At 35.1% G+C, this 23,126-nt stretch overlaps 1 protein-coding gene across 1 annotated transcript in view; it reads left to right on the top strand.

Moving 5' to 3' along the window:
* Positions 1 to 23,126, top strand: part of ERBIN (erbb2 interacting protein) — a 185,428-nt gene that overhangs the window by 130,223 nt on the left and 32,079 nt on the right. The window contains 9 exon segments of the mRNA XM_021007253.2: positions 4,794 to 4,923; positions 5,396 to 5,511; positions 6,923 to 6,992; positions 11,393 to 11,492; positions 16,612 to 16,733; positions 17,585 to 17,758; positions 19,295 to 19,382; positions 19,385 to 19,476; positions 21,141 to 21,255. Of these exon segments, the coding sequence (XP_020862912.1) occupies positions 4,794 to 4,923; positions 5,396 to 5,511; positions 6,923 to 6,992; positions 11,393 to 11,492; positions 16,612 to 16,733; positions 17,585 to 17,758; positions 19,295 to 19,382; positions 19,385 to 19,476; positions 21,141 to 21,255 (1,007 nt within the window).

Raw genomic sequence — 23,126 nt, 5'->3', positions numbered from 1 at the left:
TGATTATAGTCAATATTAGCTTTCATGATATTCAACACTGAAATAATTTCCTGATACTTTGTGTAAAGTAGTGAAAGCAACATTTGAAAAGATGTAATCAGGAATAGTAGTTCAACCTGACAGTCTATGCTGAAGGAGACACAAATTAAAAAGCCTTTAGAGATTGATTTTCAAGGCATTTCTAAGTGGAGGATTTCAAAAGAATGGAAAAGTTGACAGATAAAGTTGTCACTGGGAGGAAAAAGGTGATATCAGCAATTGCTGACCCCATATTCTTGTGTTCTCATCTCTAAAATCTTTGAGAATTTTATAGGCCTGCTTTATGAATATACTTGATGAAAACATGAGAAGGGAACAGGTAGAATTTGGTAGGTGATTTTCTACAGCAAACCACATCATTCTGGGTATCTGACTGAATTAGTGGAAAAAAATATGATCCCATTACGTCTATTAGCTGTTGCACTGGTTCTTAAAGCATGACCCATATACCCCTGGGAGCTCTCAAGGAGCCTTTCAAGAGGGTTAAAGATGTCAAAATATACTTCATAGTAATTCTAAGATGTTATCTGTCTATTAAAACATTCACTTCTTTTCCAACTCTATATCTGTGTCAGGCTGCGTTTTCAACCAAAACAACAGCAGAGTGTCATTGCAACAGATTGAATGTGGAGATTGACAGAAGCATGTAAAACAATGCCACTATTCTCAGTATTTTTAAAAGTATATATAGTTATGTGTTTTTAAAATATATTAATAAAATGTTATTTATGTTTGCTAGTTTTTTAGTTACTATTTTTAAATGAATTGAATAGAGCATTTGATTTTGAAGTCAATTGAGACCAATTTGAATCTTGCCTCTGATACTTTACTATCTATGTGATTCTGGGTAGTCATTTTTCTAAGCCTCAGTTTCCTCATCTGTAAAATAGGGATAATAATACCACCTACCTTACAAAGTTGAGATAATCTATGTAAAGCGCTTTGCAAAAGTTGAAGTGCTTTATAAATCTTAACTATTGTTTTAAAAAAAAAAGCATTTGATTCAGTATAGCAAAATGCAGCCTTTGAAGATTTTCCTTAAAAAAAAAATGACACAAAGAAAAAAAAACATGACTCCATGCATATGTTAAAAATTACATGAAATTCTAATAAATTTGATGCTGGAGATCTCTGTTTAAGCATAAAAACATGAAAGTAGAATATAAATTCCCCAAGGATAGGGAGGGTTTCATTTTTGTCTTCCTAGCCCTCCACACCTAAGACAGTCATAAGTGTTTAATCAAAGTTTCCTGAATTGAGTTGAACTGTTCACCTTTTCCCATTAACTTAATTGAATATTGTAATATTAGCAAATTTCACATCTGTGGATCATGACTAAACAAGTGACAGAAGGAATCACATAAAATAAAATGGACACTTTGATTATTACAAACAGTTTAAAAGCTTTTGCGCAAAGAAATGTAGTTAAAATTAGAAGGGAAAGAGGTAATTGAGGAAAAAAATCTTTACAGCTAGTTTCATATCTCTAGATCAGCCATTCAGAATGTATGAGGTGCTGATTCAAATTCATGAGCCATTCCCAAATAGATAAAATTATCAAAGGCTATGAATAGGAAGTTTTCAAAGAAATAAATCCAAGCTATCAAGAATCTTATGCAAAAATGCTCTAAGTAACTAATAGAGAAATGCAAATTCAAGGAGTTTTTATATTCTACCACCAGACTGGCAAAGAAGACAAAAGACAAAAATGATGAAACATTGGATGGGCACAAGTCTCGTCCAGCAATTTTGTAAAGCAATTTAGCTCACTCAGCATATATTGCTCCTTACGCCTATGCTACCAAGAAATCAAACAGAGGAAAAAGATTTCTGTGTACAAAAATACTTATAGCAGCTATTTTCATTGTAGCCAAAAGCTTAAGACCAAGATGGTGTCCTCTGTTGGGAATGGCCGAAAAAACTTAGGCATGTCAGTGTAATGGAATATTATTGTGCCATAAGAAATGACAACATGAAATTTAAGAGGGAACAGTGAAGATCTCTGAACTGATCAGAGTTAAGTGAGCAGAAGTAGATCACTTTATACAATGAGGACAGCATCATAGAGAAAAAGAACTTAGAAAGACTTAAGAACACTGATCAGTGCAGTGATAAACCATGAATTCAAATGAATGAGATGACATCAACATCACCTCCTGCCAAAGAAGTGACAAATTTAAAATGCAGAAAGAGACATGTTTTCGCACATGGCCACTGTGGGAATTTATTTTGTGGTAAAATACATCTGTGTATTAAATACTTTATTTTTTTGTTTTGTTTTTCAATTTACTCAATGGGAAAAATTTAAAGTAAAAAAAATTGCTTTCTACAAAATAATTTCATACTGTACAAATATCATTAGTCACAAAATAGATAACATGACTTTTTGCAGTGTGTATGTGGGAGGGGTCAGCTGGATGGCACATTGGATAGAGAACCAGTCCTAGAGTCAGGAGGACTCAACTTCCTGAGTTCGAATGTGGCCTCAGACACTTAATAGCTGTGTGACCCTGTGCAAGTCACCTAACTTTGCCTTAGTTTCCTTACCTGTAAAACGAGCTGGAGAAGGAAATGGCAAACCACTCCAGTGTCTTTGCCAAGAAAACCCCAAATGGGAGTCAGACGTGACTGAAATGACTGACCAACAACTCGTGTGTGTGTGTGTGTGTGTGTGTGTGTAAGTAAAAATACTTCTGAAGAGTGAGGAGCATCAGGTTAAAGAGAAAGATTACATTGACATAGACACTGAACCCTGTTCTCTTAGCCATTATCCTCCAGAGCAATTATTTCTCATGTGGATTCCATAAGCATTCCTTTTCCATTCCATTGGACCCTTAACTCTGAGTTCCTGAAGAGACTTAAGTGGGGTTGCTAATTAACAGGCACACTGGGTATGGATTTGGATGCTCTGATGCTCTTCTAAGCCATGCTACCAATGTCATTTTTTCATGAGATAGCATATTCCAGCTCATCATCTTACTTTGTGAGTAGTTGATGATTTGAGAATAGAATGATTGGTAGGATCTGGCCCTGTGTTGAAGTTACTAATGGGCATCCAGGTGGTATAATTCTGTTAGAAACTAAATGAGAAATGAATAGGAGGAAGAAAGAACATATCAGTTAAAACATCAGCCCCCCTCTCCCTCTGCCTTTTTTTTTTTTAATTCTGCCTTTTTTTAATGATCTCTTAGGTCATGAGATATGAGACCTCATATCGCTCACCTTGATACCTTGGAACTACCTTCTTTGGGGAAACTAGAAAGATCTAGGCTGGGTTCCTTCTTAACAGCAGTGTGTAGATACAAATGGAGAAGCCTTTTTTCTATAGCAGGGAACTTCTTCGGACCCTAGTCTGGTGGCGTGCAAAATTAGCTGTGCAAAGATGAGTCCACAGTAGTCATTTGGCCCATCCCTCCACCACAAATCTCTGTGGTCTCCAGCAGTGCTGTCAAATTCAGATAAGAGTTGTGGTCACATAGTGATTTAGAAAACCACAAATTAACATTATCCATATATTATATTTTTGCTTTTGTTGAACATTTCCCAGTTACATTTTCATCTGCTTCAGGCTACATATGAATTTGATACCTCTGGTCTTTAGGGATACATATTGTCTAGACCCTATCCTAGAGCTCCCTTTCTCATCACTAGACACTTAGAATCCCTGTCTGTGGGCCATCTAGCATTAAATGCAAAAAAAGATGTTTCCCAAGAGCTTCTGTTCCCCCATGCCTTGTCTTTGTCTTGGAGTTCTATTGTTTGTTAAGTTTGCATAGTACAACCATTAGAGCTTTGAATTTGGAATTCTACAAGGACAGTGACTAAACTCCCTTTACTTTTTGACTTAGGTATCCCACTGCCCCAAGGAAATCAAATATAGAAAAGGGTGTGTAAGCACACACACTTATTGCAGCATTCTTTGTGATAGCAAAGCATTGGAAATAAAATGTGTGGGAATGACTGAAAAAAAACTATAGTGAATGAATAATAAAATATTATTGTGTTTTAAGAAATGACATGTATTCAGAATGATGCACAACAAAATGAGTAGAAGCAAAAAAACCCCAATATATACTATAATTAATGTAACTGTAACATTATTAAAAAGAAGTTTAACTTTGAGTAATTAAAAACCAACAACGTCCTGGAGAAGAGATAGTGTAATACTCCTCATTCACAAGCGTAAAGGTGGAAAGACTACCAGAAAACAATATTGTATATGCTGTCATACAAAGGTTTCTCCATCAGTCTTTTGCTACATTGTTTTTCTTTGTCTCAAAGAGACTTCAGTTGGTCAGTTATGTTTGGAAGTGACTGTGATGTAAAGACAAAGTACCAATAGCAAGAGATTTACTTTGGGAAACATCAAAGAAACTAAACAACATGAGTACAGTGGAGATAAGAGATCTCTAAGGTATGAGGTAAATTCTGTATGGAGGATTCATGGAAAATCAGAAAAGAAATTGCATAGGATAAGATGAAATGGAGAGGTTACAATCTGAATCTGTGGTGGACTGATAAAATTGTAGAGCTGTTGAAGTATAAGAATTATCAAGATAAGTGGACGTGGGTAGTGAAGTCATTGAAGCTTTTTTGTCAATATTGGGCTGGCCTATAATTTGAAATACAGGATTGACATATGTTTGGTTAAGAACAAGATAAAGAATTAAAGGATTCTTATATATATAAGAATATTAGAAGATTTTGGATTATGCATACTTGAAAAATGTAAACTTAAAATTTTCTCATTGCAGACTCGTATCAATAGAAGAATTAGACTGTAGTTTCAATGAAATAGAAGCTTTGCCCTCCTCCATTGGGCAGCTTTCTAACATAAGAACGTTTGCAGCAGATCACAATTACTTACAGCAGTTACCACCAGAGGTACTAAATTAGATTTATGTATTTAAATTAGATTTATGTATTTTAGAGCTTATTTGCCTTTTTCTAATACCTTGTGTTTAATATTTAACTACAAAAACGCAATTTTGGTCAGCTTGTAATTTTTATTTCACTCTTTGTTTAGAGAAATTACTTCTTTCGCTGCTCATCCCAAAAGGATATATACTGAAATGTGAATGATTCATAAATATTTTAATAAAACTTTATTAGTTTGTCTTCTCAACTAATTAACCATGAGTTATTTAGTAGAAAGATAAAAATGTTTTCTTCATAAACAAAATAAAAATTGAAAAGGAAACATGTTTTTTTATGAAACTAGATAGTACTATTTTAATTTTAAAATCATTAAATTATCATTAATTAAAATTATTGAATATAAAATATAAATCTTCTTTTCAAATATTCTAAATTCTTTATCTCTACAATTGAGAAACTCATCATTTTGCTATTTCAGATTGGCAGCTGGAAATATGTTACCGTGCTTTTTCTCCATTCTAATAAACTTGAGACTCTTCCAGAAGAAATGGGTGATATGCAAAAATTAAAAGTCATCAATTTGAGTGACAACAGGTTTGTGGTTCTATATGTCTTGTGGTATAGATACTGAATAGAAATAAGTGTTACTATCCATTTTTTTGTTTTTAAAATTTATTAAAACATATGAAATGTAATCCTTGTACTTTCCTGAATGCTTTGCTTGGCAGATTTGGTTTTCATATGAAAAAATTATCCTGGTTTATCTGATATTGGTTATTTATCATATTACAAGCAGTTTTACTTGCCACTGTTTCCTCAAACGTGTTGTAGAAATTTCATTGTCTATATGAAGTTACTTTTGTGACATATTGTGGCAGAAAATGTCACATTGTTACTGTATTAAACAGTACTGCTTTTGAACGCGAGATATTTTTGGCCATAAATGAGATTCGGCATTTCCCTGTATAGCGGTGACAACAGATTTACCAGATAGAATGATGGAGATTAGTAAAGGAATATTGTATACCCGTAATAGTCATTTCATTTCTGTCCAACTATAATCCAGATTTCCTGTGTAAGAACTAGAACTTTGACTTAATATCACACTCATTAGATAAAAATATTTCTAAGAATGCTTAGGTGTTGACATTTTAGCTTAGGAGATTTTATTGAACCTTTCCGTTTTCTCTGGTTTGTTATCAGTCTGGAAAATAGTCATAAGTATAAAATACCTATTCACCTAAACAATGTGACTTTTGTACAGTTCTATGATATAAAGAAATGTAAATAACTCTTTTAGAGAGTGCTCAACAGAAAGTATGGACATCTCTAAGCAAAAAAGATTTGATTTTTTTAAAAAATCTTCCATTGTATTTTTTTATGTTACTCCATGTAATATTTTGTTTGGCTTCTTTCTAAATTAGCATTGACTAACTTTATAAAACAACACAACAGCTTTCTTAGCTATACTTGAGTTAGTTCAACTGGAAAAAAATAGTAGCTTTTTAAACCATAAAAAGACCCTCAGACATCGGATACTATTTTGTCTAGGTGCTATCCATAGTTATGTTATAAGCTGGCTGTTTGTGGTTCATATGTGTGTTAAACATTCCAATGTAATTAGTACTTTAAAACATTGGTGTAATGGAAAGATTCCTAACTTTGGAGTCAGAAGAAATCTGGGTTTTAATCATGTTCCTTACCCTTATTAGTGGTGTGACTCTTGTCAAATCATTTAATCTCATTGAGCCACTGTGTTTTTGTTTGTAAAATGAAGATAGTAATATCTATTGAGTTTATTTCACAAGGTTGTAAATATGCTCAAATGAGAAAATATATGTAAAGTACTTTGCACACCTTTAAAGCAGTAGACAGATGTCAGCTGTTATTATAAGATCCTGTTTTTAAAATGTTTTCCAAGCTTTTTATATATTACAAGTGCCGCATTGTTGTGTATTAGAACATTCCCACATTTTTGTTCAATTTTCTTCTTTTTCTTTGACAGGATGAAGAATTTGCCCTTTAGTTTTACAAAGCTACAGCAGCTGACTGCTATGTGGCTCTCAGATAACCAGGTAGGAAAACCAGTTTTGCTACTTCACTGGTATATTATTATCTTAATTATTTTATAAAGAAGATATTTAGAAATAGTTTTGCTGTAGCATAAATTAAAAGGGTACAGGGCTTTATGAAAGGCACATATTAGAATAACCTAAGTCTTTTCTTTAAGAATGATCTGATACATGGATTGTGAGGGAAATGCTGGGTCTTTACTGAGGTTCTAATTTTGATCTTCCTACCCCTCAAGAAATTGAGAACATGTGGTTTAAGTTATTTTACCAGGGTAGGTGCAGAACTTTTAAGAAAACTGTTCTTCTTGCAAGAGAATTAAGGTGAGGGTTCCCTGTATTGCACTTTTAGTCTGAACCTATATTGTTGAGCAGTCTGGCTTCTGATAATGGAGGACAGAGGAGAGCAGAAGGGAATAAGCATTAAATGCCTGCTATGTGCCAGGCATTCTGCTAAATGCTTTACAAATAGTATCTCAAGTCACCATGCAGATATATAATACTCTTGTTTGTGATGTCTTATAGCAGGCTTGGCGTCTTTTTAAACTATCTGCAGTAGGCTTAATACTAGGAAACCATTTTGGCCCTATGATTTTGTGGCAATTAATATCCACATTGGTCTAAAAATAGGCTGTTACCCTAAAATAAAGTCTCTTAGATAGAAAAAAAAGAACCCACAGACATATACAAAACATTATTACTTTCTACAACTCTCTAGTTTTTGAGACAGAGTACTTGGAGCTCTGAACTTGATGTTTTTTCAACCAAGACCAGACACAAATGGGTCCTTCCCACATGCCTTTTTCTCACAGTACTCTCAGGACAGTCTGTTGCTCAATTGAAATATGATGGAGTGGAAATAGCAGTGGATATGGAGTTCAGAATACTTGGGTTTGTATCCCTGCGGTGCTATTCCAATCCTGTGTGACTTTGGGCAAGCCATTTAACTTCCTCAGGCCTCAGTTTCTCTTCTTGAAAATGTGGGACTAGTGGAGCAGCTAGGTGGCGCAGTGGATAGAGCTTTGGCCTTCGAGTCAGGAGGACCTGAGTTCAAATCAGCCTCAGACACTTGACACTTACTAGCTGTGTGACCCTGGCCAAGCCACTCAGCCCTCACCAAGAAGCAAAAAAAAAGAAAAAGAAAAAGAAAAAGAAAATGTGGGACTAGAGTGGGATGAGATATTAGATCTATTTTTTTCTGAGGGAGCCACTCCTCTGTCTACTTTTCCACTCTGACACAGAGCTCCATGGAGCCATCTTTGCATCATCAAGTAGTATCTCTGAAGTTATTTATTAGGGAGTGGTAGCAAAGACCGATGCACAAAATGTAAACCCTTTGGGAAGGTGATGATCCTAGTAATGTATTCTTAGCAGTCCTCTCTAGCCTTAAGAGTGTAAGAGGGAAGAGTGATGCTGATGAGTGACACCCTTATCTTTAAGAGACTTGGATCAGAGATACAGGTAACCACTTGTAGTTGGTAGGTGGGAAGGACCTTGTCCGGTATCAAGGGGGACATTTGACAGAGATACTTATTATATGTATGAGGTTCAGTTGGGAAGCTACAGAGACAAGAGAGGCTTAAGCTGTATCTTGTCCTTAGAACATTATTGTAGGTTATACTCAGGTTTCATACAAGCCATATTGCAAGAGGAAAAGAGATCAGAAGTACAGATCAATATGCTATTATTCACCTTATTACATTTGAATGATAAAAGTTTTCAGAAGTGAACCATCTTCTTATATAACTTATAAATTAAGCTGGCAAAGTCTTTGCCATAATGGCAAATTTAGGGCAATCATATCTTGAGATTTAGAGCCAGAAGAGAAACCTTAAATATCATCCAGTCCAAGATCCTCATTTTACAGATGAGGAAACTGAGGGTCACAGCAGTGAAATTAACCTATCAAAGTCACAGAAATAATAAGTGGCAGAGATCTTCATACTGAAAAAGATACATTAGTGATTGCCAATATCATTTTTATTTTGAGAGACAAAATTAAGTTAGATTTTTGTCAGAATGTTGGTTTATGTTGGGATACAGTATACTTTTATGGCAGCCAACTTTGGCAGAATTCAATCTCTTAAAGTCCTGTCATAGTTTTTCTATAGCTAAAAATACCTATGCTCTTCTAGCTAGATTTTAATTTGTATAATTACGTATCTTCTTACTGTTCATTTCTTTAGAATGTCACTTTTGATAAACTAAAATTTCGGTTTTTTTTTTAAACTTGTGAGAAACATCATATATTTTGACCAAATATAATCTTGGAAGTCAATTTTAAATTTAATTTTTTTTTTCACCTTTCTGATTCATTCTGTACCTTAGATACATCAGTTAAATGTAGTATATTTAGATTTCCCAACTACAGAATGGAATTAATCTCCAGGGGGCTGATAATAATATGTATAATTTTAATATGATGATTCATTTCAGTTATCTAAATTAATGATACTATTAACATTTATATATTTAAGGTGGATTACAGGCATTAATTTTTTTCTTATAATTCACACTACTGTTATTCTTAGTTTACTTATCAACATGTGAGATACAAAAAAAGCTAAGCTACACATAGAATATTTCTCTTTGGTAAATGTTAATGCATTTCTTTCATTTTACTAGCATATTACTAGAATATTTCTCTTTGGTAAATGTTAATGCATTTCTTTCATTTTACTAGCATATTAATTTGATACTGCATAATGTCTAGAATATACACTTTCCCAGTCATGAAACTGGAAAGTAAATTTTTTATAGTTATTATTCATGTTTTATTGTTCAGTCATTTTCAGTAGTGTCCCCCTCTTTGTGACCCTGTTTGGACTTTTCTTGGCAAAGACACTGGAGTGGTTTATAAACATAAACTTCTGTTAACTACTGAAAAACAAAAGTTCATTTTGAATTTGGTCATTAGTGGTTATTGATGATCTGTATGGAGCCATTTCCATAGAATGGTGGTGGAAGAATTGCAAGGAGTTGAGGAGAAGAGAGATGGTAAAAAGTTAAGACTAAATGTTGAAAATTTTTCCTAGTATTTTGGAAAGGAAAGAGAAAGGAGGATGGTAGATTAATGAGTAGAAAAGTCACTGGCAGTTTTCTTTTTAAGGATTAGGCAGACCTGGGCTTCTTTGTAGAGGGTGTGTGAGTGCAAGGAGACAATGCTGAAGCAAGATCTTCAGGTGAATGAGTATCAAGGGTATAGGTTAGAGGGATTATTAGCCTTCTTAAGCAGTAGGGGAAGTTCTTCCTCTGAAATAACAGAGGAAGAGAGAGTAGGTGATGGATCTGAGAAATTCTGAAGATTGGAGGAGGAGAGTTAATTTCTTAATTAAATTTCTTAAGACTTGTCAGTCAAGTAGGAAGCTCAGTCATCTTCTCTCATGGGTTGGGTGGGGAAGGATAAGTTCAAGCTTGGAAAGAAAGGTTTGCAGTGGTTGGTATGGGGATTTATATGAATAAAGTCATCTTCTTATTGATCCATATTCAGATGAAGAGCAGCCTGACTTTATCTAGCAATGTTCAGTAGCCCTACAGTAGAAATAGAGAAATCTCATGGAAGGAGTTGCCCAGGGATGTGCATGGGAATATTCAGGGTTTGAAATTCCAGGGCAGTTTCCAGTGAAATGTCCACATGGCAGCCTGGGCATGGGGGATGAAGGGAGACTAGGGAGATGGATCAGGGTAATAAGGACAGTGGTTTTTGACATCCTAGTGAGGAGAAAAAGCAATTTTAGTGTTAATGAGAAAGTGAGTGAGGCAAAAAATAGAAAAGATTGAGTTTGGAGTATAAAATTTGGATCTTGGAAATGGTATAATTTTCTGTTGTTAATTGGTGAGATCACCTCCCACTCATTGTTACTGATAGGTTGTAGAATTCATAGTTAAAGGGACTTGAGAGATTATTGACTATCCTCACTTTTGAGCATCAGTTTTCTTATCTATAAAATAAGGATAATGCACTGTCTTTCCCACAGGCTTGTTTTGTATCACAGATGATACAATATATCTGAAAGTGCTTTGAACCATAAAGCTGCTATTATTTTTCTTACTATTAAATTTCCTCTATTAGACTACAAGCTATGTGAGGGTAGGAATCATGTCTTTATCTAAACCTTTTATTTTATCCAGGATTTAGTAATAATACTATATGCTTAACATTTGCTGAATGAATATTAGCTATAAATATATTATTATTTCATTAAAGATGATAAAATAATGTGAGCTTGCCTTTTCAGAAGACTAATTTAGATTTTATCTAACAGATTTTTGTAGATATTGTTGTTTAAAAAAAGTTACTAAAAGGTAGCATATGTGGACACCCTGGGAGAAATGGTTACTTGGAAAAATCCGGGTAGGAACATTATTGGAAAATTAATATTTAATCCCCTGTTTTCTTTTTCTAGTCCAAACCCCTAATACCTCTTCAAAAAGAGACTGATCCAGAAACACAGAAAATGGTGCTTACAAACTACATGTTCCCTCAGCAGCCGAGGACTGAGGATGGTAGGAGTTTAATTTTTTTTACATGCTTGACCATTTACAAGGAAGCTTATAGAGTTTTTGTTGTTGTTGTTGTTCAGTTTAAGACCTAAGATCTTTTGAAGGGAATTTGGGGAGTTCATCAGAAATGCCTGGCTAAATAATGTGAAAGTAACTTGACACCGAAGTTTCAGGTTTAAAATGCAAAGGCACTAGAGAGGGTTGAGTATGGATAAAATTCCATTCTAAACAAAGGTATCTAAATAACAAAACTATTTTTCTGTCCCTGTGGATTTAAAAGTCTCATTGATATGATTGCAATAAATTCTCTTTCCTCTGTTTAGCATTTAAAGCCCTTTGAGTTGCTTCCTGCTGCCTACACAGGCCTCCTTGCTGTTACTTGCACACAGCAATCCATGTTTTGTCCCTGTGTGTTCGCCCATGCCTGAAATGTTCTGTCCCTCACCCCAACTCAGAAATCTCTGAAATTTTCAAAATTTTCCCACCTTCTCCAGGTTCTCTCTCTGACTGTTGGGTCCTTTCACTCTAGGGTTACCTTCCATTAATTATTTACAAATTTTCTACAAATTCATTTATGTGTTGTCTCTCTCACTGAAAGTTGACAATTGTTAGATAGGTAAATCCAGCCTTGAAGCCAGGGAGACCTATGTTCAGTTTCTGCCTTTGACACACATTGACTTCATCACCTTGGCAAGTCGCTTAACCTGTCATGGCTCTAGATCAGAGGTATCAAACACATGTGTGGTCTACAATACTCCTTAGTGCTTCAGCTCAGCACAGATTAAAGTGCAATTGGGAAATGTTTAAAAAAAATACAAATACCATAGAACATAGGTAATATTAATATGTGATTTTCTAAGTCCATATGTGTCCCCAGAGATCTTATGTACATTTAATGGCCTCTCTTTCTGTTTGAGTTGGACTCCCCCAACCCCTCTCTAGAGGAAGAGACATCACAGACCTACCTTAATAGAAAGGGATTCCTTACCTGAGAGCTCCCTGTGCCAGTGAAACCATGGGTCTAGCATCCCTGTCTTACCTGTTAGAGGGTGAGCTTCTTGAGGGCAAGAACTGTGTCTGCCTTTCTTTGGATCCCCTGGCACTTAGCACAGTACTTGGCTAATGCTTAATTGATGCTTATTGACTGACTGACTGAGAGAGCATCCTGTAGATCAGTGCTTAATTTGGTCAGCCTTGACTTGAAGATCCCCATTTGTCTAGGTTGCAGGTTACGTATTTAGTCAGCTCCGATTTTTAGGAAATTTTCTTAACTTTATTTGAAATATCCATTCTTGTTAACATGTCCCTTCTGGTCTTAGTTTTCCCTCTGTTACTAACAGTAAAAATCCAGTCCCTCTAATGTATTATAACCCTTCAGATATCCTAAAACAGTAATGTCACCCTCAAATTCTTTTTGGATTCTGAATAATCCAATTTTTTCTCCATCTTTCCCAGATTTATGTAATTAGAAATTTTTATAAGCATGCCATATCTATGTCATCCAAAGCATTAATGAAAATAACGAACAGAACTGAAACCAAAGAAAAATCCACATTGAAGTTAGTAGTTGTCTTTCAGCTTGATAATTGAGTGAATACCAAATACAGATGACTTTCCTCTTGTCCCATTCTACCTCTCCATCTTATTTACCAGGATCTTGTGAGAAGCCTTCTTAAAAGTTGGGTATATTAAATTAATATTCCCCTATCTAGCCATCTCATAATATCAGGAGTAATTAGCATTGATCTTTCTTTAAAAAAATTTAAATATATGTTTTAAAATTACCAACTTGACCATCATAAACAAACACAAATATTTACATATATCAAGAATGAAATAGTTTTGCATATCATGCTGTGGATCTATCCTGTACAGCTTGATTTTCTTTTTCCCTGTGATTTTTTTGCTTAGCAAGCCTATGCTTAGCAAGCTAGTTAAAATCACAGAATTTCACAACTGGAAATACCTTCAGAATCCATAACTTGTACATGCACCAAAAAATGCCCTCTGCAACATAATCAGGAAGCGTATGTTTAAGTGTCTTACATATGTCAGTCCCTGGCACATGTATCCCCTGGATGAAGTGTTACAAGTACAAAGAATGAAATGATTCTGTTAAGGGGTCCCCTGGGGTCCCCTGAACTTGTCTTTTTGAGTACTATATTTTCCACAAACACTGGACCCAGAGCATGCAGGAGGCCTTGAATATGTCAAGGATGAAGCTCTCCCTAAGCTGACATAATTTGTTGTTGCACCCTAAGCTGGACTCCCTGTCTGTCCTCGGCGGGGCAAGACAGGTGACAGCCAGTCTGTGCTAGGTTAGGATAATGCTTGTGCAGCTGGGGTCCTTTGCAGATGAGCAGACCCTCCTATCTTCAGAGTCTAGTAGTTCCCAAGAGAAGAGAATGAGGCTTTTGCCATCACCTTGTTCCTTCCCATGGAGAGTGGTTTTATCTTTTTTTCTCACTTTTGCTGTACAGTTCCCCCTCCCATGTCACACTCCTTCTTGGTATCCCCTCCTCCCTTTGTCCTGCTATTATAAAAATGTAAAGTTCAGTAAAGACTGGGAACCCTTTGGGTTCCATATGCATGTTCATTTCTCTTGTAATAAACCTGGTTTTACATAAGTCTCATGACATCATGATTGCCTGTTGACAATTCGTACTTGAATACTTCCAATGAGAGGAAATCTACTACTATCTTCCAAGACAGCAGGCCAAGCCTAAATTTTTTCTTTGCCACTTCTTCCTGTTACTCTTAGTTCTGCCCTGTAAGGCCAGGCATAGTACATTTAATCCTTTTAATCCCTTTTCCTTTTGACAGCCCTTCATGTAGTTGACCACAGCTGTCATGCTGGGGTGGGTAGTATAGTGGGAAAAAAGCATTCGTTGGTTTTCTAGTTAGAAAACTTGGGTTCAAGCCTGACCTCAGCTGTGTGATCTTAGGCAAGGCACGTAACCAATCCATAGTCTCAGTTTCTTCACATGTAAAATGATGATAACCTACCAGCATAATTGATTGTCTGATGATGAAAAGCACAATGTATGGGAAAGTGTATCAATCCTGCTATAAATACCATCTTTTATTATTAACATCTGAGGTAAATGTTGGCTCTTTATTTCTTGTTAAATTCCAATGCAACAAAGATGTTCTTTTCAACTCTTAAAAGAGCCCTTTAAATCCCAAACACTTTAATCCTGAACATGCTTCCCAGTGTATCTTAGAAATACTTGAATTATTAAATGGACAGTTCTTAGACTGGCATAGTGCATCGGGGTGAAAGAAGTTGATAATACCTACACACACACTGTGTGTGTGTCCAAGTTTTAAACTGCTATCAGTAAGGTACATGACACGTGTGTGTGTGTGTGTGTGTGTGTGTGTGTGTGTGTGTGTGTGTATCTAAGTTTTAAAAGTGGTATCAGTAAGGTACATGAAAAGGTTCTCACCTTTAAAGGCATTTCCACTACTGCAAAGGTATAACGTGAGAAAGAAACCAAGAATATAAAATAACTGAAAAGACGAAAACAACTTTAAGCAAAATAATTAGAACTAATTCTCTCCTCCCCCCAATTCTATAGCCTTTCCAATACTTTGTCAGAAGGCCCCTCTTGGTATGGATTTGGAAAGAAGAAGGGAAGAAAAAGATGAATGTTTGTCCAAAATATGCAACCAATTGTATTATCTGATGATTTGGATTCTTTAAACTATTGACAATAATAATTTAGATTGAACTTGACTGTGTTTAACAAGAAGGGAATTAAAGATTTTATATTCACTTCTTTCTGGTACAATAACATCTTTTAGTTTTAGACTGCGTGAATAATTTGTTTTGTATTTGAAAGACAAGCCAGGACCTAATTTTACAGTGCCCTTTGTACTAGTAGGAGGTGAACTATAACAGTGATGTTAATTAATTATGTTAATTAATCCTTAGGAATTCCTCTTCCCTTTTTTTCTTTCCAAATTTTTAGCATATCTTTTTGCTTTGCTTTTACCAAGAAAAATCCCATCATTTAGCTCTGTGCGTCCTCTGTGTCATGTTAAATAACAAAACCTATGCATGTTTACATTTTGTATTGATTTTTATTTTTTACTTGACTTTTTTAATGGGTACTTTAGCTGCTAATATGAATCATAGAATTAATTACTTACTTTAACTTTGAGTCTGGTGACAGACAATATATCTACTATCTATGGACAAATGTCACTAAGTTCAGAGAAATATATCACCAGGTTGGCTTCAGACTGGTGAATTCTTAGGACACAGCAAATCTGAAAAATATTCTAATAAATTTTAAATGGAAAGCTGTGAAGTCTGCATTAATTGAAATCTTCCTTATTCTTTGTATATGATTTCAAGATGTAATTAGACACAATATAATCTGTTTATATTTATGTTATTATGTACTTTAACAAAGGAACTAGACAACATGACCTTTGAGAGTCATCGATTTATAATGGGAGGGCCCCATGGTGGTCTTCCATTCCTTGTTATACGATTGAGGAAACAGAGGTTTGCCTAAGGTCACGAAGTAGTAGGTGGCAAAGTCAGGAATCCATTTCAGGTCATCTGACCCTAAGTGCTACCCTCTTTCATCTCTCAGGAATCCCAGTTCTAAATACATGATCCATTGATCTCTGAAGTTATTTCCAAAACCTGTGATTGCATGATCCTATGACTTCTCATCTTCATAAAACTTTCCTACATATTATGTGACACTTGTATTCTCTGTGTATCATACTGTATGCATTTTTGTAACAATTAATATTCAGATTTTACCTGAAAGAATTTAGATGCTGCCATATCTCTCTTTAATAAGCTACAGTGTAAAAGCAGCGTATGTAATGTGTTAGAGTTGGCCATCTCCATTTAGGAAGATGATGACAAAGCACTGAGACAAGCACTGCTGTAGGGAGGATTTTCCCTCAGTTAGAATTCATGTCATTGTTGTGAAAGACAATGTGCTGCACAGGTGCTGATAGTCCAAGGCTTCTGGCCTGGCTTAGCTTTGATTGGCTTAGACACAGATTTACATGAATTACTCAAAGCAATGAGTAAGAAATTATTTCCTATAATTGTAGTAAATAATAATTACTCTCTTCCCCCCTTTCCCCTTAGTTATGTTCATATCAGATAATGAAAGTTTTAATCCTTCTTTGTGGGAGGAACAAAGGAAGCAGCGGGCTCAAGTGGCATTTGAATGTGATGAAGACAAAGATGAAAGGGAAGCACCTCCCAGGGTTAGTATTTTCTCTTCTCTTTCCAAATGTGAAGTTAAATCAGCAAGTATTTATTCAATACTATGTGCCTGGCTTTGCCCTGAGTAGTTAGGAGATTGAAAAAGAATCCCTCAAGGAACTTCTAATCTCACTGGAAAGATAAGCCCTTGCACAACTGGAATGAGTGAAAAGCAATACAAAATGGTGGGTAAATTAAGTGCCAAAGTGGGTGGTATAGACAAATGTTATGAGTTAAAAGAAGAGAGAAATTAGTATGAGGTAAGGTGGTTATTTTCACCCTGAGTTTTCTTTTTCCATACTCTTGTTTTAGTTGTTGAGCAATGGATTAGAAGTAATAGAATTGATATTACCGAAAGTCATTGTTGATATGCTTTAAAATTTTAGAGGGAAATTAATTAATTTTTTGCCCATCATGAGCTAACCCAGATTTCTAGTCAATGATAATAAAAACTAAGCCAGAAGGTATTTGGGCACTGGCACAAAGAATATATCCACATTAATCTTTGAAGTGTGATGTTGTCTGCATGTAACTTGGAGTCAGCTATAACTTCATTCACTGCCCTCCAGAAAGAAAGGGACATTTGAAAGTCAATTATGCTTTGGTGTTTAGTTTTTTTGTTTTTGTTTTTGTTTTGTTTTGTTTTTAAGAAATTATGAAGTTGCATTTTAATGTCTGTTGAAATGATTTACTGTTTTTTGATAAGATTAATTTTTGAGTACTAGCTAATTCAGCTTTAACATTTTGAAGCATAATCTTTGTAACACACAAAAGATAAATTTCATTTTATCACAGTAAAACTGTTGGTGTTTTTACTCTCCATGGTTTCATTTTTATTTCCTTATACATATAGGAGGGAAATCTGAAGAGATATCCAACACCATATCCCGATGAACTTAAAAATATGGTCAAAACAGTTCAAACAATTGTCCATAGATTAAAAGAGGAAGAAATGACCGAGAGCTCTGGGAAAGATTCACAGCCTCCTGATGATCAGCAAAATGCCATAAGAGATGTCGGTGTGAAGGTTAGAGAAATAAGTCACCTTGGAATTCTAAAAGAAAAACAAAAACCTGCTTAATTTTTTTTTAAGAAAATGACAGTTGGTATAATTATCCTTCACATCAAACAAAATTTCACTTCCACATTTCAGGGCTCCCAACTCTGCTCCTATAACTGCTCATCTGAGAGAAGGGTGTGTGCAGAGAAGGAGAATGTTGTTGGGGTTAGGGTGGGACTTCTGGAGGAGAGGCACTGTAGCAACAACCTATAGAAACACAGCATTTCAGGAATTAATAACTTTTGAAAAGAAATATGCCAAAGTTGCGCTAACTGGTGTGCCTGAGTAAAGCAGCTCACTCTGATAGTGGGGTGATCTACAAAAATTGTCATAAGTAATAGTGAATGTTGAGGTGAAGAAGAGGGAAAGGTGATAGTAATAAGCGCCCATTCTATTAATTGCTAATGCCTGCTGTGGTTGCTTTTTTGTAACATTGCTATCTGCTTATCCTGAAATACCCATCTCAAGCACATATATTGGGTGCACTGTTGTGCTAAATTTCAATAATTTAATTTGTCAATGTTTTAATGATGCCATCCTCAAGTAAAGAACTCCCTGATGTGATAGAGGTAGCCATTTAAAATCTCTTATGAGACCTTTGGGAACCCAGCTTTCTTGGTAGATCTGATTCGGTCTTGATGTAGTTGTTTTTACTCACACTAGTATATAAATCTCTCACTCACCTATCCATATGTACCTTTTCCCATCTTCCTGGACATATACCATTCTCACTAGGTACTATACAACTATTTGTTTAATTGTTTCAGTACAACTGTATTGTTTTGAGGAGCTTAAAAGTAAAAACACAGCACTTAATAATTTAAATTTTATTTCATAACAGTAAATTTTGTTGCTACCTCACTTTAAGCAAACCTGATACCTGTTTTTAAATTCAAATTAAAGAGCAATTCTTCAGTCTCTCCGTTCCTTTTAAAACTGTAAATTCCTTTAATACATTTAAATTAGATTTAATATCCTTTCAAGAAGGTGGGGTATAAATTTTTACAAAAAGCTGGTTATTTAGCCCTAATTCTTACTAATCAACCATGTCAAATATACTCTTGATCGAACATTCTTGACAGAAATCAGTGCAGTTCTACACATTCAGAGCCCTTTGACTATATAATAAGATTATCAGATCCTTTATCAGCTTTGCCAGCAAAGATTATAAAACCTAAATTATTTACCTGCAGGGAATATACATTACAGAAAGAAAAGTTGTTTGATTTCAGGATAAACGATAACCCAAAAAACCAAGACCTAATCCTATATATAGCCTTTTTTATGTCCTGGAAGAAAGCATGAGCTACTAAGCATCATGCATAACAAGTAACTTAGACCATTAATTTTTTAGTTTTCATACAATATATTTTTGCTCACTGAAACATAAAGAAAACTTTTAATACTGATGACATTTCCCCCCCAGAATGAGGTATTAAGTTAATTTTTTAATTCTTAATTTTGAACCAAAATTGTTTGTGTTTTTGCTTTCTTTATTATTAGACTTCAGAAACTACTCCAATAAAAAGCAAAGCAGAAGATAGAGAAAAGTATATAATGGGAAACTGCATACAAAAGAACAGTGAGCCTGAGGGGAGAACAGTGCTAGAAGTCCACAAATGATCCCCCAGGGTAAAACTTCTGAGAACACAAAGAAAATTGTCAACCAAGAGGACTTGCTTGAGGTATGACACTGTGTTGACTTTTCTGCAGTAGTGATCTTAAGGAGAGTTGCTTTAATGTCATGTTACATTTGTTTCCCTCAAGCACAGAAGTGTTGATAATATAGAACTGATAATACATGAGAGTTAACATGACTGCTAACATACCATGTGTGTATATATAGAGAGAGAATACACCAATAAAATCTTAGGAGGAAAGTCATTACCAACTCAGGGGACCAGCAAAGCCTTTTGCAGAAAGAATCAGAGCAGCCCATAAACAGTCAGCTTTCTCCCCTTTCTGGTTAGCCCTGCCTTCACCCCAGGAACAGCTTCTACCCATACAGTACTAGATAAAGGGTTTGCACTTCTCTAACAAAGGAAACAAACTTTGGGCCTGATAGAAAAGCAACCTGGTGACATTCTGGTGAGTCCCACTTTTACTTCAGGCTTTTGGAAGGTAACAAGCTCTAATGGAAAGAACAACATCAGAGTCAGAGGATGTGGGTTCAAATTCTGGTTTTCCTGCATACCACCTACTACTCTTTTTTGACCTTGGGCAAATTACTTAACTTTTCTAGGCCTCAGTTTCTTCATAGAATGAATCTTTGTGCATTAGGTAGAAGAAAAATATTACTTATTTTATGAGGGGTTTTGATGATGAGTTTCCAGAGCATACCAAATATTGCATTGGTCAAGAGTTTATTAGATGATTAGGGGTATTTAGGTTCACACTAAAACATCACCAAAAATGAGAAGTTGGACCACATCTGGAATGAGTTTAACTACCAAAAAATCTGAAATTATTGGTAGATTTCATAATGCTGTATAGATGCTCAAGTACTAATAGCATAATTGATTAGAACTAACTGGACTAGACAAGGGTCACCTGAAGAATTGTGCCCTAATGAGAAGTATCTCAGTGACACATTCTCCCTATTAAAGATTCATTTGGGGTAATAATAAGCCTTTAAAATATATCAGTTTAAGGGGCAGCTGGGTGATGCAGCGGCTAGAGCATTGGCCCTGGACTCAGGAGGACTAGAGTTCAACTCTGGCCTCGGACACTTGACACTAACTAGCTATGTGACCGTGGGCAAGTCACTTAACTCCATTGCCTAGCTCCCCCCCCCAAAAAAAAATTATATATATTTATATGTTATAGACCTGTAATATGAACAACTTTAATCAGCTAATTAGAATCCATAACATGTAGCTTTGATAATCCATACAGGAATAAGGAAAAGGGCAATTTTAGAGTTTGAGGAAAGGCAAGTCTGTAGGGGGACCTTCAGGTTCCATAAATAACTGGAAAGAATATTGAGCAAGATGGAGAAGGGAGGGCTAGAAGAAAAGGGGCCTCTTACAAGTGGGAAGGTCAGGTATAGGAGAAGTAAGAAAGCACCAAAGACAGATTTCACTCACCACCTAATTTGGCTTGGGACCTATTGTCACCAGCTGCTTGGTATGCTAATGAGAGGTAGCCAATGTGCCTTTTGCCACGTGTGCTAAAGGTTACTGATGCTTGTAGTTGTATCATTGTATATCTCAATAACCCAAATCATGTTATAGGCATTCTTCCTCTCTGTTTTTGTAGTTCTTTTACCTTTACAACCATACATTTAATTTGAAAAATTCTTAAGAAACTCAAGTAGAAATTTAAGTAAATATGTTTCCTTTTTAAACAGGAGTCTGAAGAGCTTTCTTCTGATGAAGAGATGAAAATGGCAGAGATGCGACCGCCATTAATTGAAACTTCAATTAATCAGCCAAAAGTGGTGGCACTTAGCAATAACAAAAAAGGTCAGATGTTGAAACAAAATACCAAGAATACATAGTTGGTGTTATGTACCATTGAGATCTTATGAATATAATGTAATTTAAAGTAATAACATTATTTTTAAAACTTGATTTAGTTGGGATTTAATATTTCATAATTTGCTTCTCTAAAAGTTTTGATTCCTTGCCTTTCTCACTTTAAAGAAAGGTTATATCAATTCATCTCCAGGAAATTTATTCATTTAGCTAAGTTTTTCTTAACTTCCTACCCTTTCTCTTATATGTTTCATTGAATATATAAAGAAGAAAATTTTTTAAAATGATGTCTAGTAATTCTCCTTATATCTCTTTTGTAAGTTAATGTTGTAACTATTAACAATATCACATCCTCTTAAAAAGATATTTGAAAGACCTATAATTTAGACCATGTTAAGAAACTCCAAAAATAATTACTTAGTAAATGATTCCTAGAGGGTTGCCTGTGGCACATAGGGAGTTTTAGTGACTTGACCTAGAGTCACTAGCTAGAAAGCTGTGGCATATATAGGTAGAAAGTATCCTATCTTACTAGGATACTTACCAGGAGTAAGTCATCCTGACTTAAATTTCTAATTATATTAAAAGAAAAATTACTTGAATTATTGATAACCCTTACCTGGTAGACATTTTTCAGTAAGTTTTTTCTTTTTATTCCCCAGTAGTTGAGGGTTTACTCTTTTAAATGCCAAGGCTTTTATTTTTAACAGTCTTTACATAGAAACTTTATAAAAGATATTTATATACAATTCCCCAGCATCTTCAATTGCTTACAGTTTAATCCTTACTATATAAATTGAGAATAATTATTTTGAGTATCAGTTGAGCTCTCTAGTATAGTTATACTCTTAGGAGGTTTATCACCTAGGCTTGAAGTCTTGGTTTCAGTTCAGCTCCTCACACTTATCCCACTATGTGATCTGTTGTCATATCTTATGTTTACTACTTCTGCAGCATCCCTTGTCTATGGTCCTTTTCCTCCACTTATAGCTGCTGCCTGAGGTCATGACCTCCTCACCCCTCACTCATAGCTGAGATAGCAAATATAAGCATCTATCTTGATTTAAACTAATAGACCCGATAAAAAGGAAGTGAAATGATCTAATATATTGAGAATATATATACTCCAATGTAGAAATCCATGAACCTGAGGGGGAAACGTGGCTGAGATTATTTGAGGAAGGAACAAAAGTAATACTGTGACCTACAGACTGCCTAGTAGGAAGGATTATGAGTTTATAAACCAGATTACAAAGCACTCACAGAGGCCTGATATAACTTGATTATAGACCTCAACTATCTGAATGTGTTTTGATCTCCTACCTCTTCCCTCTACCCTTCCCCCATTTCTATCTCTGTCTCTCTGCTAAAAGCAGAAGTGCTGATAGAATCTTGCCTTGATTCAATTCTATTTTTAAAAATGCTTTATTGATAATTTTTGTCTTTACAACCCAGTCATACACATTCCTAACCAGTAAACTCAACTGAATTGTCTCTTCTAACAAAGAAAATCAATTAGAGAAAAACCTTCAATTCAGAGATGACATAATCTCTCTACCCTTCTACTCTGTTGGAAGTATGTTTCATTACCTTTTCTATGGATGTACTTGTGTCAAAGGCATTCTTGATGAAAATATCAGAAAAAAACAGCAAAGCTTTTACAAATAATTACCATAGCAGGCCACATATTTGCAATCATACAGTTGATACAAAGGTACAGAAAACACACAGAAATTTCACAAAGATTCTGTAAATCTCTGCTTCATCCATCCAAAATATAATCAAGAATAAGGATGAAAGGAAAGGTGAAAAGACTTTAGAAGTCAAAATAGATGTCACTAGTTTCATACATTTAAAAC

The sequence above is a fragment of the Phascolarctos cinereus genome, unplaced genomic scaffold (genome assembly GCF_003287225.1).
Source record: "Phascolarctos cinereus isolate Bilbo 61053 unplaced genomic scaffold, phaCin_HiC Scaffold_4;HRSCAF=312, whole genome shotgun sequence".
Taxonomy (NCBI): Eukaryota; Metazoa; Chordata; class Mammalia; order Diprotodontia; family Phascolarctidae; genus Phascolarctos; species Phascolarctos cinereus.
Note: the sequence above shows the minus strand (reverse complement) of the source record. Positions and strands in the feature narration are given on the sequence as shown.